This window comes from Seriola aureovittata, chromosome 3 (genome assembly GCF_021018895.1).
Source record: "Seriola aureovittata isolate HTS-2021-v1 ecotype China chromosome 3, ASM2101889v1, whole genome shotgun sequence".
In the NCBI taxonomy this organism is placed as follows: domain Eukaryota; kingdom Metazoa; phylum Chordata; class Actinopteri; order Carangiformes; family Carangidae; genus Seriola; species Seriola aureovittata.
The window spans coordinates 23,313,014-23,340,890 of record NC_079366.1 but is presented as its reverse complement, the minus strand read 5'-3'; the positions used below and the strand labels follow the sequence as shown (position 1 = coordinate 23,340,890).

The following is a 27,877-nucleotide window of genomic DNA, read 5'->3' as shown; positions in this document are numbered from 1 at the left end:
ATCCATCACCTTTTGGCTAAAATGCCACAGGAAGACAGTCTGCTGACACCACAGTGGAGCACAACAGAGGATGATAAGACTTGGATATTACTTAGGGGCTCCAAAATTGTCTGTGCAGTTTAATTTCTTCGTCACTGTTATTTCTTAGATTTGATTTGTGCCGAATAAATAAAAAACTATGAGAAGGTATTTACTTTGGAGCAATTTGAGGGAAAGTTTGGCAATATTATAAAAGCTTTTTTTAAGCAAGTCACTGAGCCAGACCTGCAGTAAATCCATGAAGGTCCAGTGTGAAACTTTATCTTTTGATTTTTATGTTTCACTATATTATAAATGATGGCTGTTACTAGGGAAAACACACACACATATGCACAAACACACTCTCGGATACTCAAACAAGCAATGTGAAGTAGTCTCTCCTTATGTAAACAGAAAGAGCCGAGGGAAGACGAGGTACTGAGAGGAAATCCTCTGTTTAAATGCCAAGCTGTGCTTGCCATTCTCTCTCTCCTGTTCTTATTTCCTCTTTTTTTTGCATCTCTGAAGGCTCAGATTCTCCACCTTCATCTCTCCTCCACTGCCTGTTGTGTGTTTGTGCATGTGGGCGTGACTGCGTGGGTGTGCACGTGCCAGCTCGGGGCACACATTCATGATCCCGGTCGTGTGTTGAGAAAGATGACACGGACCAGTTTTGTTTTCATGCCACCAGAATTTACCGACAGGGGAGAAGAAGAATGAACACAGGATGCATGCTGGCGTGCAAAGACGGCAGCAGCTGCAACAAGAAAGAGATGGAAAAACATAGAGAGAAATAATGGAAAAGGAGACAGGGAAAATGGGATGGATATTGTCTCTGTGACAACAATATATAATGTTCTTTTGATAAATGCCTGAGTGTAAAATCGCTGTGCTCAGAGAAGCAGTTGAATTAGACCGTTGACCTTTTACACCCCTATACAACTCTTCTTCTTCTATATTCTTCACTAGTACAGATACAGCTACAGTATACAACAAAATAGGATAGACTACATTCAAAATACAGGCCTCAAAGTGCAACTTCAGCATAACAAAAGTCAATTTACCTGCGATCACTACAACAAATTTAATTACACCTGTGATTTCAACTTCCACTGACTACATGAACCAGGTTTTGGTTTGGATTACGTCTACGGCCACTGAGCATAGGATGAAACACGGATGCAGCACGGTGGTACAGGAAGAGCTATACTACCAATATCATAAGGAGGAGCGGTGGTCGCTCTTGAAAAATGACGCCACACACACTTCACTATCGATACAATTTGCCATTGAAAACCAGACAGGTTAGTGATTCTGACTTGGTTACCTGTGGAAATTGGTGTTGTTTGGTGACTGATCAGACAGCGCAAAGGACATTGAATAAAGTCAGTCTCTAAGGACAGCATCCAAAAAGAAAACTGTTCTTCACAAAACTGCATCAAACTGTAAGTTTAAACTTTGTCAAAGAAGATCAAAAGAAGTCTGAGGAACACTGGCAGCACCTTCTCTGGTGAGATGAAACAAAAACCATCAGATGGGGTCCAGCATGGTTGGTGTGGTTTAGTCTTTCTTCTGAATAACTTCTCAAATGTGATGATTTGTTACTTTTCTTTATCATTTTTGATTGTAAACTGAATATTTTTAGATGTTGGACTCTTAGTCAAATAAAATGGGAAATGACATTGGGCACATTTCAGTGTTTATGCGTGATTATTAGAAAAAAATAATCTGTACATTATTTCATTCAAAATCATCATTAGTTGCAGACTTAGTATCAGTACTTGCACTAATATTACTTCATGTTACTTCATATCAAAACTAAATGTTTTCCCCCTAATTTTCCCCATGTCTCGACAGTTAAAAAAAAAAAAAAAACATATTCTCCACTCAGTTTAACAGCACCACATATATTTCCTGTACTTGATCATTTAAGTGCTTTATTTAAGCTAAGCTACATCACATTTACAGTGTGTAAAATATTCAAATCCCAGATGCCTTTTTTGTCTTCGACAGTACATCAAATGGAAAATTGTAGGTGTCTCATGCTACATGTAACAGACATCACCCTATGCTTCACGTGACATATTTAGCATCTCTGGAAATCTTAAATAAACTTCAGATAAGTGTGGCAGTACAATTGTGTGCTTGAACACACAGCATGAGTCGGAAATATCAAGAGAGATGTTGCAAATAATTTTAATTCAAATATTGTGGCTTTATTTGGTGAAAAGAAAGAAGGGATTATAGATGTATATTAATTCTAATGAGAATCTCTAGTGTTGCCTTGATGCTTATTTCAGGGTATTGTAAAGTGAAATTTCACTTGCCTGACATGTATATATCTAACCCCGCACATTTACAGATTTTGCAGTTAGAGGCATAAAAGAGTTGAAGACTAGACACTATTAGACTGAATTATTTGTTGATCTGGTCATTTTTTCATTGCTGCAAAAGGAGGGTAACAGTTGGACAAAAGACCAAAGATGCTGAGTTAGATTTATGTGAATCTAAAGTCCATAACAGACCAAGTCCTCCTGTTCGCACCACTTCGCCCCTCTGAAAGCCGAAGATGCTGTGTGTGTGTGTGTGTGTGTGTGTGTGTGTGTGTGTGTGTGTGTGTGTGTGTGTGTGTGTGTGTGTGTGTGTAAATGTAAACAGTAGCCCCTTGCTGACATAGCACTTCTTCAGGAACTTGGGATTGTGTGTGTGCCCTGGCCTCTGCTCCCTGCAGATATGCTTCCTTTCAGAGAGACTGTAGAAATAAGCAGCGAAGACCTTAGACTCTGGGTGTGCGTGTGCGTGTGCGTGTGTGTGTGTGTGTGTGTGTGTGTGTGTGTGTGTGTGTGTGTGTGTGTGTATGTGTGTGTGAAAATTGATGTCTTCCTCCAGTTCATGAAAAAGATTGGTATGACTGAATCAGCTTAACAGCATTTTTTTAATGCAAAGTACCTCTCCGCTTGTAAATCACTCGCAGACTCACTCGGTCACGTTTAGCAGATTCTTCACAGGAGGACAGCTGTTCTACACCTGTTAACCTGCACCACCTACAAGAAAAGAAGGTATCATCAGTGACAGTTCAGACCATTGCAGTGCATTTACACATACACTTAGAAAGAGGCACACCAGTGGGCTTGTTTGTTCACAGAGTTTATAGACTCAAGTTCCCACACAGCACATGACAGAGCAAAGAAGTTAATTTCCTGAGCAACGTATGTTAAGCATGTTTTTTCTATTCAAGCGCTAGTAGTTATAAGGTAATTTATCATAGAGAACACTGACCATGATGAACTAGTCTGAAGTAATTTTATGTAGCAGAGTCAAGTAGAACAGAACTATGGGATTTAAGATTAAAAAAAGTAATTGTCTCAAGGTCATTAAACCCGTTTAACAAAATATTTCCACAAAGTTTTAACCTTTCTCAATTTATCCAGTTCAGTCTTTGAGTAGTGGTGGGAACATGATGATAGAGTTTTATTCCTGTTAATCAGAAAGACTAATGATTACCAAGGGAAGTTTTATGAGGTTTGGTCTCATTTTTAATGTATATAAAGACAGAAATTTAATTTAATTATTGTATTGGTGTTTTACATTACTTTACTTACTATCTTTTTTGTCTGGACCACAAAAGTGGGCCAACTTTGGTGCTACATTAATCGACTTTTCAGGCTGTTTTTCAAAGAAAAACCTTTTATCAGCAATCTAACGCCTTTTTGGACAAACGTAAGCTACTTTCCATAGAAGAGAGTTGCCAGTATGCTGACTTTTTAAATTCATATTTTCACACCATGGGTCTGTCACCATGTGAGTCAATTTAAACTTGTGCATGTGTAAGGGTGTGTGAGTGGGCGTGCACATATGTGTGCATTTGTTAGCACACTGTTGCCTCTGTGGTTTTCTGTTTATGCTGTGATATCAAATTTGGTATCAACAATCTTGGAATTGTATTGGTATTGGTACTGACTACCAAATTGCTGGTATTGTGACATCCCTATTCATTACAGATCATTAACTTAAAAATCACCTACACTAAATAAACAAAGCATTCAAAAAATATGAACACTGCTCCTATTTGAGTGTAGGGAAAGTAAACCAAAACTATTTACCAAATAATCATAAGTAGATCGCAGCGATTAAAATGTTTGTTCACTTTTAACTTTTCACCCTTTGCTTTGATTAGTAAGTGCCTTTGTGATGCATAGTCTCATTGTTTGTTGGCAGTCTGCTCCACTGATCCTTGGCCTTACTTAATTCTTAACTGAAAGTACAGAGGAGAGGATGTGCTGTTTTGTGTTCTCAACAGTTGTTGATGTTCTCATGGCCAGCGACTCTGCTTCATACATCTTTTTTTACATATCAGATGAAAAAGATTACATGCGCTTTCTTGCACAAATAAGTACAATTTTCCAGCTATATGAGGTTGTGGCCTGCAGCCACTTTGAACTTGTGGGAGTTGGTGGGCTCTGAAGAGGAAACCACTCTCTAATGAGGAACAGTCCACAAACTCCACAACTAACAACAGCCACTTCCTATGATGCAAGAGCTCAAATCCACATACAAACAATGATCCATGACCAGGCGGTCGATCCGTCCAGTTCATCCATCCAGATGAACTGCAGACACTGTACTGAAACATGTCTCAGTGATTGTCAGGTCATCAGCACACTACTGTCATCTGCAGGATTAAGGATGAAATGACAGTTTCAACTAGGAGCCATGAACAAGAGCACTTCTCTGATGTATTAAAAGCCAAATTTCTGATGTTTTACAGTTTTTCTTGTCTGCAGTCATCTGTGTTGTGCTGTGCAATTTTTTCCAAATAATACCTCATAAAATATCTTGTAATTTCATTTAATCATTTCTTTTATTTGATTCATGTTTTGAATTTTTCCACTCCTTCTCATTGACTTTACTTATCGTGTACTTTATTTTAATTATTATTCTCTTTTAAACCTTTTTTTATTGCTTTTTTATTGCTCATGTGCATTCATATCAAATAGTTTTACTGTTTACATTTGAACTCTCTTATTATTAGCTTGTCAGAATAACACCAACCTGTGTGAAAGGTGCTACATAAATAAAGTTTAATAAAATTTAACCTGCAGATCCTCCTCTCTGATGAATCCTTACCTTTATAAAAATGTTGGGAAACTGTGAAAAACACTCATCACAATTTCCCAATGCGAATATGACTTTTTAGATATCTTGTTTTGTCCGTCCAACAGTCCAAAACTCAAACACATTTGATGAACAGTGATATAAAACAAAGAGAAAAACAGAAAGTCAACTTATCAATTCACTTACTAATCGATTATGACAACCTGTTTTCATTACATTTCATAAATTTAAAAAGAAAATACTTTAACACTAACATTACATGATGAAGACTTGTTATGTGTCATTCTGTAAAGCTTCACCTCATGTTGTCTACAATCAGATTTGACTGATGTTGACTGTCTGATCAGATTAATGTCCTATTCTCTCTCTGTGCGCCCCACTCCTGAAGCCAGAGCAGCTTGATCAATGGTATTGATGAGGAGATGCTAATAGCAGATGCTAATAGGGCCGGTATGACTAATAGACCGAGAGGGCCATTGATCTGCAGAGTTAGCATCTAATGCTAAAACAGCTGATTCAACCGCATAGTTGGACTAAAAGTTCCACCGTTGCTCGGTGTGTGTGTGTGTGTGTGTGTGTGTGTACAATGGGGAGTGAATAGTTGGGTAACAATGCATTTCTGCTTTAGGCCAGAGGATACAGATATTCACATGTATGTAGAAGTTGTATTCAGAGATAGACTCAGTCACTCAGATATGTCTATGTTTGAAAGTAACACTCTAGACTTGCACGATCCTTGCACTTGTTCATAGGAGTAGTATATTACTCATGACATTAACAATAGCTCTGTACTATTAAAATGTTTCTATAAATCATGACAATGCCACTGTAACCCAGCATGCACAATACCAGGACCCTGAAACCGAAGCAGCTAAATGGAATTCAGGCTTCATTCATTTTATTGTTTACACCTGTGCTTTTCCCACATAAAAGTGTCTTCCGTGAAAAAGGCCTATTGTGCACAGTAATGGTGTTAATTGACATTAAAAACATGTATGAGGTACGTGCAGCCAAGGTGAACAGTAGTATCACATAGGAAAACATGCTCACACACTGACAAAAAGCTTCCTGAGAAAATGCACTGCCCTTATATTCATCCTGCCCGTGTTTCTAATTTGATGTCCTTGCAGGCTCTGCGACCACACATGACTCGCACTTAACTTAATGAGTCAATGGAAAACACCTTTTCCCTCTTACCACCTTGTTCCTCATTGGTCATCGCTGTTTGTCTGCAAGTCTGTTTAAAGGCCCTGCATATATACACACATGCGCGCACACAGAGACAGGTGTTTTCACTTATTCTGCCTGATTGGAGGTATGCTGGGAATGATGTGGGGTGACTGGGCTATACACTAATGAAAATGATAAAGGTGTAATATTTTCTGCGTGAGAAAGCAAACGGATGTCAATCAAACCATGCCCACACAAGAGGTCTAATCAGCTAAAATATGTGAAATCACCTGTGTAAATAACCCATAGGTGTGCAGAGCCTTTAAGTTTCTGGCCAAGCATGTCTTCTCTTTAACTTTCACTGACACACTATTTCATATTTCACTGACTTCATTAGACACCAACACTGTGCACACATTGGTAAAGATATTGTAATGTAATTTCAAAATGAGAAAAAACTTCGACTTGCTAATACTCAAGGGCTGTACACACAAATTACATGCATTCAAAATACAAGCTTGAGGAAGACCAAGATCTGAAAGTTTGGCTACTCAGCCAAAGTGCCAAACGAATTACTGAACGAAGTGATATTTCCAGGAAAATAACATAATGAACTTTACTGTCAGCCAAGCAACAACTAGGCAATCAGACTAAAGTTAGCAACCAGCAAATGGGGAAGTTTTAGCATTTAAGCTAACTAGCTGCAGTTGTTTGGATCAAGACCAAACCAACGCTAGAAAGGAGAGATAACACTGGACTTACACTCTTCGGGTGGATAAAAACAGGACTCCAGGGGGACGATAATGTTACACCCATAACTTTATGAGATGTTGGTTTGTTGATGGTAGCTGTGTACTATCCATATGTTGGCCTGTTTAAAGTTTTTTTTCTACCCCCTAACGGCCAGCAATAGAAGCGACTGCATTTAACGTTTGGCCCCGTCACATTTTGTTTCCTGTTCTCTCTCAGATTTATTACTAGGAAATGCGCAATAGGCTACCTTGTTTACTCACATAAAATCAGGTAAGGATTTGTGTCGTCCCTGTGGCTCACCTGGTTGAACGCGTATCAATATAGTTAAGTTTGGACCGGAGCGTCCACGAGTTCGAGTCCGACCCATGGCTCCATGTTGTCCTCGCTGCTTCTCTCCTACTGCAACCATCCGCTTTAGAGGCAACAAAAATTATAAGAAAAAGACATTGACTCTGGATAATGCACAGTACCGCTGAATTGTAAATATCTTCTTTTTTTTCCACACAAATGTTATTTGAAAGAAAATAACTTTTTTTCTCTCTCTCCTCTTTTTCTATTGTGTATTCGTGCATGTTATGTGAAATAGTAATGTCTTGTAATCAGATGTTTGGCATGACACCTAAATAAAACATATAGACCTACTATTGATACATACTATACCTACTATCATACAGCCTGATGCTTGGAAAACCCACCAGCCAGAGAACTGGGGCTGTTCTACTGGTGCTGTCACATCAAATATTAATTTGATTTAGCTTTATACTGTATGAAGTTAAATAATAACACGATTCATGGCATTACTTTTGAAAGCATCATCACTTGTTTATGTCTGGGTTAACTCTTTAAACAAAAGGGGACAACGCTGCAGTTTGACAACATAAAGAGGGGAGTTTTATTAATTAGTTCATTCTTTACATTTTGTATCAGTTTCTGTCGCTATACATTCAATAAATTCCTTCTGTGGTCTCAAACCGGGTGAACTGCATCCATACAGTCAGCTAAACGTTCAGTGTCCACTCAGAAGATTAGTGTTAATTTATCTTTGAAAAACAACTCCTGCCACGGTTTCTTACATACTATAGTATTCTCTGTGTAGTGCACATAGGACGGAATGGCTTTGGGTAGACTAAGGTGGTATGTGTTATAACCTTGTTTTCATTTTCTTTTGTTACAAAACCAGAGAGTTCTTGCTATACTTACTTCATAAATACAGTATATATTATAACCATTCACCTTGTGCTAAAATCAAAGCTGTGCAGCAATCAGTTTAAAAAAAAAAAAAAAATTCTCAACATCAATAACATACAGGGAAATAAGCTTGCCTGTATATATTGTTTACAATATAATGTTTACAGTGGTTTTACAGTGTTTTTAATGTCCCTGATTATCTCAAAACCATAGTTGTATTTTTTATTATAGTACAGGAAAGAAACAGAGTATTTGTCAGTGTGTGTTTACAGTTACTGGGAAGTGAGAGGGTGTGCACCACGGTTGTGTGTTTGTGTTTGTATTTGTACTAAAGCCTGGAGAAACAGAGACATTTAAAACAGGAAAAATGACAAATCCTTATGAACAGAGCCATGTGGTAATGATGTAAACAGCTCTTTTACATCCATAATTATTCAGTCACTCATTGGTTATATAGATGGGTGCTATGGTTATCAATCACGTGTACGATAAAGAACACAACACCACAGAAATCAACATCAATCTCACTGCCATCAAACTACCTGCAAGTTCCTCCTGTGTCCGTTATTGTGTGTGCAGGATATTTAAACAGTCGACAGGAGTATGAGGCAAACCATTACATTAATAAACAGTATAATCAATTAAAATAATGATTGAAAGAGAACAGAACAAATAAGAGACAATATATTCTTTTCTTAGAGTGGACGGGCACACAGAATGCTGAATATATTACATCGATGTGCGAACGGTCCGATCTTTAGAAGTTCAGTGTCTCTGACATCATCTTCCACCAGTCCATCAGCTCCTCCCGCTCCTCCTCCTTCCTCTCAATCAGAGACTCCAGCTCAAAGTCCACCTGAGACAGACACACAGAGCGACATGGACTCACATGAGAGGTAAGAAGTAAAACGACTACACACTAATTGGATACAGTATTACACATGAATTGTCCTAGTATGCTGCTTTCCGATAGTATACAAAGAACGACGTTAGTAACCTAACCTGTATACTAATAGGATACGATACAACACGTGTGCCAATGCAAACCAATTACTCTCAGTCTCTTTAAAATGCCTCTTAAAATTAACATCAAAAAAAAATTTTCAATGATTTAATGTAGATTTTTTTTGTTTTCACAGAGCTGCTTTACCACCATTCACCATTACTTTGAACTGTTTTGCAGCTCCTCCAGTTTCCTGCACTGTATTGTGTCAAAATTATTTGAATTAAAATACATTTGTGGTTAACCTGAGATTGAACCAGAAATGCTACATGAACAGGAAGCTCACAAACTTTTGACTGGCACCGTAGATTTAAGATTATTTAATATAGGCAGAGCACGAAAATGATCACTCAACACTGTCATATCCTGCTACAGTCACCCTTTGGAAATATGAAAGGACAACACGGAGCTCTTAAGCCAGGTTTTAGTTGGTTTATTTGTCTGTGAGTCTTACCCTGGTTGCAGGGCTGTAGGGAACAGCCACCTTTTTGATGACAGTCAGGTATCCTGGAGCAGAGGCTGCCACTTTGTAGTTTCCTGGAGCCAGCAGGCGCCAATAATCTCCATCTTTGGCTGTAAAATACAGATCATCTGATTAAAACATATAGTCAAGCAACAGACAGAGCAGCCGACTGATGCTCAGCTATGGAAATAATCACATTCACAGCTTCACCGTGATATAGGCTACTGTATGTTGCAGGTTCAAGCGACAAAGATGAAATAGTGCAGTATCCACTATGTCCACAAGATGGAGGCATCTTACAGCATCTTACCATTACATGACTCATAATACAGGCCTCTTGTCAATGGAAAGTAGTGTAATGGACTTGTAATGTAATACTGTGTGTATATCTTAATTTGCACTAGATGCTGATACCTGTGGTGATGTCATGGTCGATACCCTCCACAGAGATGGTGGCATTGGAAACGGCGGTGCCCTGGAGGTCACGCACGAAGCCCTTGACACCACGGTGAACCTACGTACAATACACACATTGACACACACACACACACACACACACACAAAGAAGCATATTAAGTTTGACTGAAAGACTGGGATCTTTGTTTGAGCTTTAAGATGGTACAATGCTCTTTGATTGTGAACAACAACTGACGGACTGTTCAACACTTCAATCAACCAATGTTACATTTTCTTGTGTTTATGCCAGTAATGGCTGCAAATGTGGATGTAGTGTTATGTTGTCATACCACCACAAAACCTCTGAGGGTGGGGTGGATGGTTATGACTTTTACACTGCGAGACCATGGATTGTGTCCCATCACCTTCCAACAGGTAATGTTAGTAATGTTAGTAATTTAAAGGGGCGTCATTTCGGCTTTCCTATTCTGTTGAGCATTAACATTTTATTCAGCGAAGATGGAAACACCTTGAGTTTTGTTTTTGGGTTAGCTGCATCAAATACACAAATTTATTTATAGTCCTGCTATGCTGCCAACCTGCTCAAGGTAGTTGACGAGGGAGTTGCGGTTCTGCTCCCAGTAGCTCTTCAGTGTGTCCTCATTGGGGAACTTGTCACAGCTGAGCTCCAGAGTGATCTCAAAGCAGTTGCTGCTGAGGTAGTTGAAATCCTGCATTCCTGTTATGTGGAAACAGCAAGAATGACTTTAATGAGCGAAAGTGGCAGGAAAGCTGTCGTTGCCTATGACATTAAAGAGCATACAGTACATAGTTAGACATTGTTGAAGGAAATGGTAGACAGACATGTCAACTTTTCAAGGTAAAATGGGTGATATTTTGTTAAAAACATACTGAGTAACATTTTAAATAAAGCCCAGCCAATACAAGAACATGGCCAATTTTAGCTTAACTATACAGATACAGCATCTGTACTGTTGTAAATGCTTGATGATCAGTGACAAGATTATGCAGCACAGAAATGCCACAAAGATATTGTTTAAACTGTCTACCAGAGAGCACTGACAATCCTTGTGTCTAAAAATGATTATTATCCTCTAACCGGATATAATAAATTTGCTTCTTGTTCAAATATAGTCACTGAAGCTCATAAAAAACATGGTTTTTACCTCCTGGGACACTGTACCAGGCCCCTCCATTAGTGATGCCATCTTTGAAGCTGGAGTCGTCATCGTTCTTACGGCACGGGGGTCGGTGAGGGTCGGACATCACTGGGTTGTACATGGAGTAGGCCCTGGCCAGAGACTTGAACATCGTATCATCTGGACTTGCACTGTACTCGTGAGTGGATCCTTAATGGAGAAATGAGAGGGGAAAGGAACAAACAAGTGCACAATGTTTAGACAGTGGCTTTGATAAAGTATGAACACCTGCATCTGCAACACATTAAACCTGTGCTTGTGCAAACAGGGTTTGGTTACTTTGGGTAATGATGCACAGGAAGCCATAGAAGGAAACATTTTCCATCTGATTTAAATTAGAGTTACGAAATTCTGAAGAAAAAAACAATAAAATGTTTGTTGTTTCACTTGCAGGTCAAATATTTCTCTCATGAAATGTCTGGAATCATTCTCATATAGAAGAAGAAAACAGCTTAGGTACATTCAAACAACCCAAACACAAAAAACAGGATGTGTATGAGATTGCGTGTGCATGTGTGTACCAGTGCGGGTCTCATCATATGGGTAGTTGGCCACCACGTCTCCTCCGTGCAGGTTAGCTGAGAGGACAAAAGGGATATCCATGATCCAGTGGATCACTGCCTTGGTCTCTGGAGCCAGCTGCAAAGGCAAAACATCATAAATTACTAATGCATAAAAGACATATACAGCACATGCTGCACCTGCCGACACGTCAGAGGGTTTTCTATATTTAAAGTATTACGACTTTCAAACTACACGCAGCAGCTGTCTTTAAAGCACTGAAAGAAGTATGTTTTCTTACTGTCAACAAATAGCATGAAACAATTAAAACAAACAATGAATTGATCCTATAAACAAGTAACACCTGATATAGTTTATTCCTCATAGATCCATTCTTGCCAAAAACTACTGATACACATTAATGAGCCACACCGTTGCACTGGGTGACATGTTCCTTCATTAAAATGACCATGGGCTTTTTTTAAATTGCCACTTCGAAAAAACAAAATGTGCATCAATCCGCATCCGAAAATATTTCTTAAGAAATTACAGTATTCACTGCTGCTTGAATAACATTTGACAAAAACTACCATGCCCTTATGTTTTAGAGAATTCATTTGTGTTTTAAAAGATGTGCATGTTCAGTAGGAATGAATGGGCTGAGAGCCACGGACAAGGTAGAGAAATCAAAAAGTACTGAGTCATGTTTTATTGTTTTGGTCTTTTCAAGGGATTTCTAGACAATAAGAAAAAAAACATCAGTCTCATCCTTAAATCACTTATGCTGACTTTATCTGCGTGTCTGTTTGTCTACCTTGGTGTTTTCATCCACAGCCTTCTTCATGTTCTGCAGCAGGTGGTTGTTGGCTTTGCCCTCCCTCTCATTGATATAAATGATGCGGTCTAGGTCCGGGAAGTTACGGTTCAGATCCACACCCTGTGCATTACTGCGGCCCACAAACCAGTCCTTGATCTCTCCAGGCTGAGCAGGAAACAGAAGAGGATGTTTAGGTGGACAGAGATTGTGCTGAGCTTGAATAATTGCCATTCTTAAATGCTGCGTAGATGTAATTTAAAGCCAAGAGTCAGTGTTTGTAGTCTTGTGAGCTTAATCTGTCTGGTGTTAAATCCCTGGATTAGGTTTGTGTATATACAGTGTGGTTTTTGTCATGCTGTGTCATCACCTGTGAAGCGGCCTTCTCAAAGCCGTCTGGGTTCATGGAGGGCATGAGGTGGATGCGGGTGTTGTGGATGAGGTCGATGATGGTCTCGTTGCCTTTCTGGTACTGGTTGCACAGGTACTGAGCCAGGTAGATGAGCAACTCTCTGCCCACCGCCTCGTTGCCATGCATGTTGGCGATGTACTTAAACTCCGGCTCACCTGCAGGGAACAAAAGAAAAAAATTTGCTGTGTTAGTGCGTCACACACAGTGCGATAATACGACATTACGGATTCAACCTGGTCATAGCTCAGAATGAGAGGCTGAACAGAATTTGAATAAGACACACAGGATTTTTTTATTTCTTTTTTTTATACACAGATGGACGAGTGAAACAAGATTTGCAATTAATGCATCTTTGACAAGCTTAAACCAATCACACAAAACACAACTGGCAACTAATCCCAAAGAGAAATGTCACAATAACGTCTCACTCTTTGTAAAAAAGAGTGATTTTAGTCGGTATTCATGGAAACCTTTATCTCTTTTGGCCCAAGAGAAGGTCACTGATAAGGCATTCTCACTTGCTATGGAGATTACCCTGAACACAAACACCTGCTAGACCAACTATAACACTGGGCCTTCACACTCCAGCAGTGACGAACACACTGACTCATCAGCTGAAGGTTTAAACAGAATTGGACACTGCAGCCCAGGACTCCATTTGGACAATAATGACTGAGAGACAGCGGATTATTGGGTGACACTGTCACAGATTGTTCTGCCTGAATCTTGCCAGAGTGACAGGTCCAAGATCAGATTCGACTAAATCACAGTGAGAGTCTGACTCCAGGACCTGATGTGACAAAATTAGGGATCCTCAGGACACTTACAACCTATAAATCCAGCACTGGGTGCCACTTGTAATGCGGCTTATCAGTCTGCCTCTCTGCCTTCATGTTGACAATTTCCTTTCCAAAAACACAGGAGAAATTCTGTTTCACATTATGAAAAAGACATGCAAGCATGTCAAGTCTTACATTTACATGAAATGCATAAACCTTGGACATACAGTATGTGTTATGTAACGCTGTGTTTTAATGACTCGGGCTCTCACCATCTGTTTCATATGCTAATTAGCTTTGCTTCTCTTCTCTTCATGTATACAAATACAAAAAAAAGCACACAATAAAGACAAGTGCAACTAACGAGCTATAAAAAGTCCTTTAACAAAATGACAAAGAGGATGACTATGTATGAGCTACAGCACACACTCTTTTGATGAACTACAAACCAGAGATTAGTGGCTTTCTGTGACTGTACGACAACAAAGAACTTCTCTGAGCACTGAGAAGAAAAAAAATTTCTGTTGTTCAGATCAGTTACGAGCTATGAAATTTAGCTCCAGTTCGGCAGATGGTTGAGTGTTTTTGTGTGTGTGTGTGTGTGTGTGTGTGTGTGTGTGTGTGTGTGTGTGTGTGTGTGAAGCCAAATTGCAGCAGGGGTTCTGTTTTATTGGAAGCTTTGTGTGTGTTTTTATTGGTTTTTTTCTTTCTTCTACTATGATTTGCCGATTTTCAAGACTTCTTTTACACTTACACTTCACATGAATTTCTAAAGTTAATACTGTGATGAAACTTTCACGATGCATGTGTACGTGTGTGCCAGCATTCCCATATTTGCATCTTTTTTATTTTTTTTATTTTTAGAGGATTCCTGTGTGTTTGCTGTATTTGTAAAATAATCCCAGAGGCTTCATGAGTGAGTAACACACACACACTGCCCACCACACATCTGTTAGTCAGGTTATTTTTAAACACTCGAATCTGTTCTCTCTCTGAGTTGCTACTAATGATTTCAAGACTACAATTAACTCTTTCCGTCCTGACGTTGGTGAATGGTTTTTACAGGCCTCAGAGGCCTGACAGAGCTGTCAAACACATGCACTCACAAGTTCGTACACACACACACTTTGAAGCTGGATTGAAAAAAAAACTACTACTATGATTCAAGCTATTACACAGATGCTCGGTATCTAGAGACCTTTCCTGTCTCCCTTAAGAAACATGTTTTTATGTTGTTGACGGCCATGTTAGTGTGTGACAGAAAACAGAGCTGCACATGTTTCATACATGTAGAACAGCTGACCTACATCGAAGTCATTATAGTTACTCCACATGTATTTATGAATTTAAGATGTGTTCGGGTAGCCAGCTGAGAGCATGATGAATGATGAATAACACTTTCGTTTGAATTATTATCATGAATTAATATTTTTGCTAAGTCACACTTAGGTAACAGCTCTGTTTACTCTTTTTACGCACACACACATTTTTGACCAGAGGATGCATTTTGCACAAAGGCGAGCGTGATGTGTCACTGCGTAGGCGGCCGACTGTTGTCTTCTCTCTCTTTTCTTCTCTTTTCTAAATTTACTCGTCTGTCAAACTGTCGCTACCTCACTGAGCTTTTATTCTTTTGGACAGTTCCCTTTTTGAAATGTAAAAAAAAACATTTCAAAGGAGGTAAACGCACAAATGTTTTATTGTTTGAACATTTAAAGCAAAGAATTTGAGGACAGTGTGCAGTGCAAAAATTGAATGATGCAACTTTTTGAAATTCAAAGCAGACATCCATATACAGCCATGTGTTTTAAACAATGTATTAGTAGTAGAAGTAGTAGTGGTATTCTTTTATATATATTGTTTTGTCTACCCAGCAATCCAACGCTCAAAAGTGTATTCCCTTTATAATGATGCAAAACATAGAAAACTAGCAAATCGTCACGTCAAGAGAAGCTAAAAATAGTTCAAATATATTTTTCTGTCACTCAACTATTCATTCATTCAGTCTATCACAGGGCCGACGTATAGAGGCAAACAACCATTCACACTCAAATTCACAATTTATAATAGCCAATTAACCTAACCTGCATGTCTTTGTATTGTGGGAGGAAGCTGGAAAACCTCTTTAGAAAACCCACGCAGACACGGGGAGAACCGTGCCTGTCAATCAGCTAATCAATTCATTATTTCAGCTGTAGCGTAGATAGGCTGCCCTTCGTTCATATTATGTTCAATGTTGTATCTCTAAGAGGTGGAGACTTTGATTTCTGCTCTCCACAGGTCAATACAATACATCTGATGCTGACAAAAACCACTGCGTCATCTTACGCTTTGTCAGGACTTATCAGAAGTGTGTGACAGGTACTCAATACTGTCTCCTAGGCGACCGCGTCATAATGAGTGCAGCTGCAACGTCATTAAGGAAGCGCCACATTAGAGGGCTCTCAGTCGTTGTGGCAACCCTGACAGGGGCAGGTGCTCAGAGAGACAAATCAACTCTGAGGTTGAGTAAACACACTCACTCTGCGTCTGTCTGTCTGCCTGTCTCTCTCACACACACACACACACACACACACACACACACACACACACACACACACACACACACACACACACACATACACACACACTCATATAGAACTAGTATGTTAGCTCTGCATGACTGCTGGCTGTCATCTGATATTACGAGACACTCATCCATGTACGGCAGAGATAGAACGCCAAAACGGGTGAAATAAATTTGTGTTTTTACATTAAATTGATTGCTCACATTTGACTCACATAAGCTGGCAACAGGATAACAAATAAAAAGCTTAGAAAATAGACAGATAAACGAATGAAAAATACCCCTATAGTGTCCAAAAATCCACAAAAGTTAGTGGACGAGAGGCTATGAAAAGAGGCCGACACACAGCATGACACGAAGAGACATCCCGCAGTATGTCGAGATGCAGAAGGTGAGGGAGGATGCAAGCCTGTCTGATGTATAATAAATGACTTCTGGCTGATGCCTTGGCCTTTCTCTCATCCTCTTTCCGTTTCTGCTTCTGCCTTATTCCCTCTACATTCTTGCACCCACCTCTCTTTTTTCTGTTTTTTCAATCATCATTCCTTTCTTTTTTTATCTCCCTTTTCCATCAGCTCATCCTTCCTCTCAGCTGCCTCTGCAGCATTAGTTTCTCACAGCTAAACCGTCCAAACATCTACTGGGTTTACACTCTATTCTCCTCCATTTTTCTGTCTTTTATTAGGAACATGTTTCATTTGAAAGGCCCTTTATGTTCAATATACCACATGTCATTTGATATGACCGTATCCCATAGAGTGTATGGCTGCTATTGACTTTAACTGGGCATCTGTGTGCGTGCTCACTGGGGATTACATACTTCCCCTGTCATCTGATAAAACAGTCCAACGTGGAGTCTTATGACAGTCTCCACCACATGAGATAGTCCGTAGCGTATTGGATGACCCAGTGCTTCATACCGACATGATTTTATTTTACCTTCAGACAAAGTCAAACCCATTACAAGATAGGGTTTCTCCTCAGATTATAAGCCTCGTAAATAGTTCCATACATGAAAGTCAAAATAGTTTAGGCTGAGGAGAAGCCCTCGTCTTTTTTTTTAGCCCTTATACACTCAAATGTGATCCAGCTGTGAGATGTAAACACCCCCATCAGATGAAAAAACATGTCACACATGTTCAGTGGTGGAAGAAGTAACAATACCACACTTTGAAAATATGTCGTTAAGTCCAGCATCAAAATCTAACTTCAGTAGACATTTATGTGTCGGCAGTATCGTCACTTAATGTATGAAAATAAAAAAGTAGCCTGTTCATTAAGTAGCATGTTAGAGATGTATTATTGTATGTTACATTTGTGAATTTTCTAACTGATGTTTTTGTGTGTAAAACCATTTTAATCTTGTACCTGAGGGAGAGGGTGCTATGTTTAATTACTTTACATACTATTGGGTAGTTTAATTTGCAGAAATGCATCATATTTTATTAAGTTTATCATGTGCAAACATGTATATAAAATGTCATCTGTAAAATAAGTGATAACAAGCCGTCAGATAGATGTTGAAAGGTAATGGTAAAGTAAAGTAAATATTCAAGTAGCCTATGCATCAAAAAACTGTACTTACAGCAAAAGTTTTGGGAGATAAATTCCATAGATTATTTAATTCAAGCAGCCAGTTAGCAGCAGATAAACTCAACGAATGGAAAAAAGGGGAACAGCTAGCTTGTCTCTGTCCAAACTAGCAAAGACCACCAACCAGCAGCTCTAAAACTCACTAGTTAGCACGTTATTTTTTCTGTTCGTTTAATCCGTACAAAAACTAAAGTGCAGAAACAACAATTCAGCCTTTTATCAGGTATGGGGTATGTGCTGGACCAATGAGCTGCAAGAGAGATTTCTTGTTACTGTTGGTCAGAGCAAGGAACCAGGCGAGTTGTTTCCAGTCTTCGTGCTAAGCTAAGCTCAGTTTCCCCACATGTCAAACTTTTTTGCTTTAATCCTATAATGACTGATTCTTTTTAGAGCGCTTTGGAGCAACACGCTTAGCAGTTGCCTTTTTTTACACGTTCAGCAGACACAGAGCAGCATTAACATTCATTTGGGGTTGTGTTTGCATTCCCCCTAATAAATGTATGTAAATTATACTTTCACATCATAATATTCAAATCGTATGAGCAGCCAAGTTGTAACAGCTCATGTCAGCCTCCTAATTGTAATTCCAAGTTTTAGAAGAAAGGCTGCTAAGCCTCCATCACTGGAAGTTGCATCAAATTAAAATCTAAAATAAACCGTAATATGATGAATTTAACTAATTTAATAGAAGCTGTACAACGTTTTTTTGTTTCAATTCACAACAAACCACTACAAATATGTAACACAACAGCAGTAGCTAATTTAGGCAGTTTCAGTAATGTGACTACAGGGCTATAGCAGTAATCATCATAAAAAAAAATTCTGTGATATTTTTTCACATGATCCATCGTTGATATGATAATGACTATAACCTCTTTAAGGGCAGTGGTTGAGTAAATGTCAGTTACTTCCCACCACCTCGCCTGTCCTACACTGCATGCACTGTATATTAATACATAACCACCGTGTTTACACTCTCGGCTATAAGCACTTCCTGTGTCACGGTGTATGACAGATGGCTGCTTACTGACAGATGCATGAGCTCAAGACCGTTGTCCTCCGGAGCCAGCCAGCCAGCCAACCAGCCAGCCGGCCAACCAGGAGCTCCCAGTCAGCTCAGTGCACTAAGCCGATCTGTTGCCCCGGCAACTGCTATTTTGGCTCCACCTTAGAGTTTCAACACATTGCAGGGCCAGATAAAATATCAGATAGGGCTCCTTAAAGGGAAGCTTAAAGATGTCTCCGGTCTCTGCAGATTTTTATTCTTGTCTCACACACTCATTTATCATTTCTTCCCCCTGACACTGAAACCATCATCTTTTTCTTCCTTCACTCTCCTTTGCCCTATCAGTCTCTGGAGCTCTTCTCACTGTTTCCTCCTCTGTTTCATCCCCCTCCTTCTTACTGTGGATGTTTTGCTCAGCAGAGATGGAGGGAGAGGAAGGGAGAGGAGGAGGGGGGAGGTGCTACCCCTGTTGGTGAGGCTGAGCAGCTTGGAAACTCATCTGGTAGTAATAAGGGCTCCACATCGCTACTGTGACTCATGCCTGCGCACACCCACCGGACTATTACAGGCTTATTTAGTACGTGCGTACGGTCATTAGGCTCTGTGACCATGCGAGCTGCAAAACACACAAACCCTGTGGTGCACCATTAAGACCACACAAATACACACAGAGAAGAAAATACACCTTTACAAAAAAAATGCTACACGAGACGTATAGTTTAAATCCCACAAACTGTTGTAAACTACAGTAATTACAGGCAAAGTTTCATCTTTCTTTTGAGGGCTCTGCCTCAGGACTACTGTGGTGAAATTAATCGCTTCCTTCCACTGTGTCCGTTTCTGTTTGGGAAGTTGGATAGGAATCACTGACCTGTTCCAAGACATTCATTAAAGGCTCATCTGAAAGGTTAAATGTGCTACAGGCTAATCCAGTAAGTTGCATTATTGCTCTTGGTGTCAGCAGTGTTTTTCTCACTATCAGGAGAACACAGTGTACCTTTTTCACACTTACAGTACTAATCTTTCTGGGTCTTGCACTGAATTTTCGATTTGTTTGAGATGGAAGAAATATGATAAAGGGGTTCAACAGCTGGTCTGAGTACAGTTGGTTTGGCTTACTGACATTTTAATATATTTACAATATATCAGACTTGGTCAGAGATTGAACAATGAACTTCTGGACTTATTCCCACCCTCATCCCTGGTGTTTTTATTACAGTTCACCATTTATCAAGATGGTGTCGGGTATTAAATGTTAAATATGAAGTTTAGACAGTAGACACAACTAAAAAGCCAAAAAAAAGAAAAAAAATCAATCACATATAGTCTGAATTGATTCCAGCCTGAAAATAAAACACAAAAGAGAAGATCTCTATCACGAACAGGCCGATCCTCCATTTACGAAAAGCTTTTATGGAAATATTGTCTTGTGTCTTTTATGATACATTTTTACAGTTTTCTGCTCCAGTTGTTCCTTAGCTGATATTTTGAAAGCATCTGGTGAATTTCAAGATACAGTCCCACTCCTAAAATGGACTTTAAAGACTGTGGATGATTTTGCTAATCAGGTGTGACTTAAGAAAAAAAAAAAGCAGGAGGTGCACTGCATCTAAAAACAGCCGAGGTGGTTGCCCACATCTGCATTTCCTGTGGCTGGTGTGTAAACTGTCCATCAAACAAGACAGTCTCACATTTTCTGACATCACGTCCTCTACCCTATGGTTCCTTCTAGTTTGCAGTCCAGACCTGACAATATGGAGCAGTGTGAGGGAAGTCATGACATATCCCATGACCACAGTCTTTACTGACCTAAACCCATCAGGACTGACAGGTTCATTTAATATTCAGTCAAAGGCTTCCTCCTCTGAATGCTGTGTGTAACTCTTTGCTCTGATATGTTGCAGCCAACACTGCAGATACATCTGCTTTGGATTGAGGGGGGTTGTTAATTAAAAACTCTTCCCATTGAGCCGTGACATGATCCACCGCCTTCGGGGGGTTTTCTCAGAATCACGACTCGGGATAAGCACGAAGAGATCCTTATCAACCAGCAAAATGGCGGCTTTGCGTGGCAGATCCCACACTCTATCATCTATATTCCTCTGAAGTAATGCAGCAGGCCCTGCGCTCACAGTTTACGCACAGCACGGCACACCTGCGCTCCACCTCTGCTGTTTTTTCTGCTCATTTGGGCAACATCGGCCACACGGGCCGTTTCTGTAGCCTACAACCCTCACGCAAAATAAGAGCATCACCAAGCTGCTATGCGCAATAGTGCGTGATGTGTTTGTGTTATCACAGCGTGTGGTGATGAGTTCCTACAGCGGGGACAAAGGGAGTGGGGAAAGGGTGTACAATCACCGCATTATGAAGCAGGCTTTATGTATGCGTAAAACTGACCAGGCTCGTGCGTCCCGGGGTTGTCGGACATCTCTAGCACCAGCAGCTCGCGGCCCTCGAAGCTCTCCCCGATGGTGTAGATGCGGGTGATGGTCGGGCACTGCAGCCACACCGACACCAGCGCTTTCCGCAGCTCCTCATAGCGGTGGTACTCGTAGGAGATCTCACCGTCGGTACCGGCTGCGCTGACCAGGGAGACCACTGCGGCCCCGAATAAAATTACCGATAGGAACTGTTTCATTTCGACGTGTCCTCTTTTCCCTAAGCCCTGTCTTCCTGCCTGTCTGCCCGCGGCTTGGTTCCAAGCCTTATCTCTGTACTGCAGCCTCGCTTTAGGCTATAAATATCACTCCCTCTGCTCTCTCTCTCTCTCCTCCTCTCTGATGCGCTGCTGTACCTGAGCGCAGACTCCCAGTCAACCTCCAGTGTAAAGTCAGGCGCAAGATGCAGGCCTACATATCCGGTCAGGATTTTCAGAATAAAGATATTTTCCATTCGGACAGTAACTGCGATAAGGCGTTTATGTTGTAGATGGAGATCTAAGGCAATTCATAAGGTCTTTTTACGTCTAGAGGAAAGGCTTATACTTTCAGAGTAGTGCAGACTGCAAAGACAAAAATGTAAAAGAATAAAGAAGAATAACAAAACCACAGACAAAATACACAATTTAAACATAAAATGTGAAATAACCAAATACATCGTTAAAGTTACATTGATAAAAATGACCTGCAATTTTTGTTCCTGCAATAAAATGTTAAGTCTTAAAAACTCTTTGGGTTGTTTTACAATTAAGTGGTTATAATACATATTTAGTCTTTATTTTTGATACGATTGTTATCATAATACTGTACAGTAAGAATGTGACTAACATATGCCAAAATTATTTATTCGATTGATTGATTTGATCGTTTTTTCTATTCATTAGTATGATTTCTTGGTGAGATCTGGTCTTTGCTCAATCACTTCCTGTTTGGTACCTGCTGCTGCTGGCTGACTTGATGCTGCTGTGTGTGCTGGATGGGGCTGTAGGGGTGTGTCCACAGTGCAGCAGAGAGGAGATGGAGGGAACCTACTGCACAGACATTCATCAAATCATCCACTCCCCTACAAACCCACACTCACTGTGTGCAGCAGTGATTCTGATATGTGATGTTAATCTGAAACATTCAAACCTGAACTGTCCAGTGAGCCCAGTCTCTGTAGAAAAGTGTCAATAATGAACAATATCGTATTAATACAGTGGAACATGTTATTATCTGATCACAGTAAAAAAAAACTGCTCAACACAACCAAACTCCTGTTCAATTTTGTTCAAATATTTTATTCTAATATGACAAAAACAGAAAAATAAAACATGTCCAAGATTTCTCTTGTAAAAATTATAACAGCATTTAATTATTACAGTCTTAAACAAAATAGGCTTGAACAATGTGGAAGTTCCACATAAGCCAATCCCCTCTCATCAAAAAATTTACATGGATTTCCATTAAACATGCCCGACTTGTTTCAGAAGTCAGCACTGAGTTTAGACAGTTCCTACTGAACTGTAGCTCAACGGAGTAAAAACGGTGTCATCGTGACTCGGTTCAACTCAAGAGGAAGTGTTAAAGTGCTGAGACATTCAGAGGTATACAGAAGCGTTTCACAAGAAAAGTTGCGGTACAACTTTTCTTTTCATTCAGTGACAAAGCAAAGCAACAAATCAATATGAGGATGTTGATGGTTTTTATTCAGCGAACAGAAGCAGACAACAATACTTCTTTTGCAGAAAGGCACAGATGGTGGACTGAAGTCAACGTGCAGTCCGATTCAGAATCAAACCACGGTAGAGCTGATCCTTTTAAAGTACACCTTTAGTGTGTGTGTGTGTGTGTTTTATTAAGTGTACTGAGAGAAAAGCAGCAACTGTTTGCGTGCTCACTGTGAGACTCACTGCCTCTTCCCTTCTCCCGGCGTGTGAGGTGTAAGTGGTTTACTGCTCCTTCTTCTCTCCCTGTTTATGCATGTACTTGCTGTACTGGTTGTCTGTCTTCAGCAGCTTGTCCCACCAGGTGAAGGTGGAGGCGTAGTTCCCGACGAAGTTCATGTGGTGGAAGTCGTGGAAACGAGCGCCGGCGTAGAACGGGATCAGGTGGAGAGGGTTCAGAGGGATGTCATAGCCGCTGACAGGGAGCAGAGAGAGAGAAAGAGGGGAAAGGTAAGTCACCTTTTCATTCAAAAATCATACCCATATAAAAAATCATACCCCTATACAAAAGTGTTTGCAACAGAATTACTGTATATCTAGGAATTTTCCAAAAAATTTTCCAACAAATGATTTTGAAATGGCACATAGAAAATAATAAAACATGTTTGTTTTTGTCACAGTGATACTGAAAATATGAAGCATTTATTATGGTTCTGGCCTCATGTTGCTGCGGCTGGATACCATGATATAGCTAGTGTTGTACTTTACTTCACTGAGTATGTGACTGCAAACTATAATAGCCTTAGCCCTCTTGTGTGCAAAAAAAAGAGACAGATTTTTTTTTTTTTTTTTTTAAACAATTTAATTTTAGAGCGCATACTTGCAAATAAGCAGGAAAAGCTAAATGATTAGGTGAGAAAATTGTGAAAATTAAAGCGAGTTAGTTAGTTGATGATTTTTTTTCCTTTTCATTTTTTCTCCTCACTCTCCTTTTGTGTATTCTTCTATGATTTGTAACATCTTATTTCTATTTTCTGTTTATTTTGGGTTTGTAAAAAATATTAATTATATGTTGTATATACATAATTAAAATGTATGTTGTTGTCTTTTATTATTTAACTAAATTTACCATCAGCTGCTTATTTAATGTAAAAATAATAATTAATAATACTAATGTTATTTACTATCATTTATAGGATTTTTCAAAAAGACATAAAACCAGGAAGTTTCATATCACAGTGATACAGTATAAGAGTTAGAGAGCAACGAAAGCACAGAGGGACACTGACTAAAGGTAAGTCTTAAATAATGTGTTTAACACAGACATATAATCAAAGATAACAAGCTCGTTGCCTTATCAACCAAGAATTTCTGATATTATTTATACAACCAGAGCATGTGAACTTGGCTCACATCTTGGTACCTTCCAAGTTTTTTATATCTAATATATTTTTCAATCTCCTGCATACATCTATATTTATATAGTTATATCTATATAAAAGCATAATAATGAGCCTACATTACAATAAAGGGGTTTGATATCACATAATAGTACAGTTAGACATCTGGTGTTCTCTGGCTCCCTCTAGTGGTCGACCTCACAACTTACTCACAGAGTTCATGTGACGAGAAACGTGCAGGTTCACATGAACTATCATCTCCCTGTTTATTGTGTATGCAGTGATGCAACTGCTGCTCTGTTTCTGTAGTGTTTGAACTACATGTGTGTGAGAAGTTACTATTACTGTCATAATATTTACAGCTGTGTGTAAAAGTTTAGGCAATCAAATTCCGTATTTTTTTGATTTTTTGAGGTGAAAAAAAGTAAATGAAACCCCTGCAGTAAATAGAGATTAAGAATTAGCCATTCTTCAAATATGAATGCACTGTTGCTTTCTATTTAATGACCTAAAATTACTGAAAAGAAATTAAACAATAATTGTGGCATGGGCAAAAGTTTGGGCACTAGTGACTAAGGTGGACAGCTACAGAATATAACAATCTGTTCAACACAGGAAACTAAGAGAAAGAGATTTAGATTAGTGTCTTCGTGCTAAGAAGGACGAAGAGGGTGATGGACAAAATGACATTGACAGAGTGCTCATGCGTGTGTCGAAACTGCTATTGTGTCCTACCTGTGGACGTCAATGGTCTCCAGCAGGCGGAAAGCCACCCATGCCCACAGGAAGAACACGTGGTTACAGAAGATCATGATGCCAATGAAGAAACCAGCTCCCAGGATGAGAGTCTCAGCGGGGTGGGCGTATTCTGCCTGCATGCCAAATGGAGCCTGAAGGACAGTTTAGAAGCGGTTAGGTGCCATGATGTGTTTGTACTCACGTTTTCATATGAAAAGGAGTTACAGCATGCTTAATAAGTAACTGTACCGTTAAGAGATTAACCCCGAACGTGGTGTGTTTGTGTTTATTTATCTTATCACCTGTGTGTTGTACTTACAGTGAACTCATGGTGGACTTTGTGGATGTATTTGTAGATCCTGCGGTGATGCAGCAGCCGATGGAGGAAGTAGTGCCAGGTGTCTTCAACAACAGCACAACCAAAGCACTGAGCCAGGAGGTACGGCCTGGAAGGAGAGAGAGAGAGAGAGAGAGAGAGAGATAAACTCAGTGAGTTATTCTAACCAACAAAACAAATGCCATAAAGCCATTAGCTCAATCCAAAGTGCTTTGTTCATCCCCCAGGAAGCATTTGATTGCAGGAGGCCTCAGCATCAAGTAACAACAGCCTACTTCAAAATACTTGGCTATATCTTAATAATAATGAGCATTACTGCATGTCCACAAAAAGCTGAACAGCATGTATCAGGCTTTATCATGTATCACATACCATTATTATTGACTTCTAGAAATGAAACCAAAACTTATTCTGTTTTGCACATAAAGCAAATTTCAAAGTAAAACAAATAATCTAGGATGACGTTTTAACATGAAGACATAACGGAGAACATGTGTAGGGTCACTGTTAATAGTATGCATAATTTTTGGATATGTTTCGAAATGATCTGTGCAGGGGCTCTCTCTACTGTCATCACACTGACCAGCGCGGCATGGAGTCCCAGTCATACGGGATGTTGAAGAATTCAGTGAAGTAGTACGTCCCACAGATCAGAGGCAGCTGGATACAGAAGTGGTTGAACAGCAGCATCTTGAAACATCTCCACTGTTTCTCCCAGGTCTCTGGCTTGTCCTGCACGCACAGTGGGAAGGCTTGTTTAGAGAAACCTCAGATTGTAGAAATAAAACCATATTCAACGACCAAAGACACACACAAACCTGTTGGATCTTGTATTTCTGCATGAAGGGGAGGAACTGGAAGAGGAAACCAGGTAGGCAGAAGAGGAAATAGATGAACTCATGGACGATGAGCGACCCCCAGGTGGCAATCTGGAACTTGGTGTAGTTGTCCAGCATGTAACTCCAGGCATGTTCCAGGGAGGGCTGGAAGGGGTTTTTAGGAAGCACTGCGTCTACATACTCCACTGCAAGGTAGGCAGAGCTCAAGATGTCTGCCGTGCCGTTCACCGCCATGATGGATCCCCCGAGGTAACTGCAGGTCTGGAGAGAAGACTGGAAAACAGGAACACAGTGTTACATGTACCGTACTTACGTGTAATATTACATGTAATCCATGCTCAGGTTCTCTTTCAAAACAAACATAAATAATGTGAAGAAGAGGAAGGCAACAGAGACAGTCCTTAAAAACAGTAAAACAGAGAAACTACATATAATTAAAAAAATAAAAAAGGGTCATATCATTGTCACATGAAGGCTAAAGAAAAATATAACTAATACAATATGAGGGAATTAAATTATGCCAATGACAATACATCAAAGAAAAATTTAACTCACAGAAATTAATCACTTTACTTGAAGAAAGAATTAAGAGGAAAGGTATGCTACACATATCATTTACTTAAATGAGAAATTTTGGTTGTAAAAATACCAGAAAAAGAATTAAACTCATAGAAACATAACTTTTAGATCACAGTTTACCATGTGCACTGTTTATAAATTCACCATAAACTCATTAGTTAATCTACAGTAAACTGCATGTATACAGTACTTATTTTTCTCTCTTCCTTTAACCACATCTCAGCTTACTACCCCATCTCAGCTTCAGTATTTATACTACTGATAAACGTTATTTAATTCAATAAAAACTACTTACAAGCATGCAGAATGGCACTAATGTCAGGCTGTTTGTGCAGTTACTTACGCTTCAGTGCAATAAGATGATAACACTTACAGCTGCTAAACGTTTGTTATAATCTCATACAGAAGACTTCGACAAATAAAACATCTGTCTCAGCCATGCCTCGTTAATATCATGTATAATGGTTGGTATGTTACGTAGTCTTGCACGGTAAGTTTTTTTTATTAATGAAACCCCGTCTGTCTCCGCTAGCAAAGGCCTAAATCTCTGTTGATATGATTCTACAACTCGCAACTCAACTTTCTGCCTCCATTCTTGGTCCATACGTCTAAATAACAAACAAGCATTCGCCACTGCAGCTGGAAATTCCGCTAAATATTTCAATTATAGAGAAACACAACGTTAGACTCTTACCTTCCGCGGTACGTCCCGTCTACCTGAGCGAGAGGCGGACGGCCGGGTGAAGTACAGTACTATCCAACGATCTGATTGGCCGAGAGGAGAGGAGACTGACGTCGGGGGGCCGAGCGGCTTCTCTGATTGGTCCGCTGGATGGAGTGATGATAGTGAGACTGAAGGTTTCTACAGCAACAGCCAATCAGAGGCGAGATGTGCTTTCA

General features: G+C 39.7%; 2 protein-coding genes and 1 long non-coding RNA gene across 4 annotated transcripts; all 3 read right to left on the bottom strand.

The window, feature by feature from the left end:
- Positions 1 to 1,909: 1,909 nt before the first annotated feature.
- LOC130166695 (uncharacterized) lies at positions 1,910 to 7,776 on the bottom strand. Of its 2 annotated transcripts, none has more exons than XR_008827193.1 (3): positions 7,066 to 7,776; positions 2,968 to 3,062; positions 1,910 to 2,770 (listed from the first exon to the last, which is right to left on the bottom strand). It is a non-coding gene; the product is annotated as an uncharacterized LOC130166695 (long non-coding RNA). The 2 variants fall into 2 exon arrangements; XR_008827192.1 differs by lacking the exon at positions 7,066 to 7,776 and adding an exon at positions 4,574 to 4,669.
- Positions 7,777 to 7,924: 148 nt separating this feature from the next.
- Positions 7,925 to 21,784, bottom strand: cpe (carboxypeptidase E). Its single transcript, XM_056372534.1, has 9 exons — positions 21,398 to 21,784; positions 13,012 to 13,208; positions 12,642 to 12,809; positions 11,848 to 11,965; positions 11,294 to 11,476; positions 10,706 to 10,845; positions 10,125 to 10,224; positions 9,702 to 9,820; positions 7,925 to 9,100 (listed from the first exon to the last, which is right to left on the bottom strand). Exons 1-9 carry the CDS (start codon positions 21,636 to 21,638, stop codon positions 9,002 to 9,004), a joined length of 1,365 nt encoding a protein of 454 aa, XP_056228509.1. The 5' UTR covers positions 21,639 to 21,784; the 3' UTR covers positions 7,925 to 9,001.
- Positions 21,785 to 23,105: 1,321 nt separating this feature from the next.
- msmo1 (methylsterol monooxygenase 1) lies at positions 23,106 to 27,799 on the bottom strand. Its single transcript, XM_056366826.1, has 6 exons — positions 27,672 to 27,799; positions 26,378 to 26,671; positions 26,143 to 26,291; positions 25,542 to 25,668; positions 25,220 to 25,374; positions 23,106 to 23,559 (listed from the first exon to the last, which is right to left on the bottom strand). Exons 2-6 carry the CDS (start codon positions 26,630 to 26,632, stop codon positions 23,370 to 23,372), a joined length of 876 nt encoding a protein of 291 aa, XP_056222801.1. The 5' UTR covers positions 26,633 to 26,671; positions 27,672 to 27,799; the 3' UTR covers positions 23,106 to 23,369.
- Positions 27,800 to 27,877: the final 78 nt, after the last annotated feature.

What these genes read in the sequence shown, in the direction of transcription:
- cpe (XM_056372534.1), bottom strand. Translation starts at nt 21,638, where the DNA reads ATGAAACAGTTCCTATCGGTAATTTTATTCGGGGCCGCAGTGGTCTCC. An exon ending in TCGTCAACTACCTTGAGCAG is followed by an intron (nt 10,225 to 10,705) that starts GTTGGCAGCATA and finishes TATTGTACGTAG; the next exon opens with GTTCACCGTGGTGTCAAGGG. An exon ending in CGACCATGACATCACCACAG is followed by an intron (nt 9,821 to 10,124) that starts GTATCAGCATCT and finishes TGTATTTTACAG; the next exon opens with CCAAAGATGGAGATTATTGG.
- msmo1 (XM_056366826.1), bottom strand. Translation starts at nt 26,632, where the DNA reads ATGGCGGTGAACGGCACGGCAGACATCTTGAGCTCTGCCTACCTTGCA. An exon ending in AGAAATACAAGATCCAACAG is followed by an intron (nt 26,292 to 26,377) that starts GTTTGTGTGTGT and finishes CTGTGCGTGCAG; the next exon opens with GACAAGCCAGAGACCTGGGA. An exon ending in AAGTCCACCATGAGTTCACT is followed by an intron (nt 25,375 to 25,541) that starts GTAAGTACAACA and finishes ACTGTCCTTCAG; the next exon opens with GCTCCATTTGGCATGCAGGC.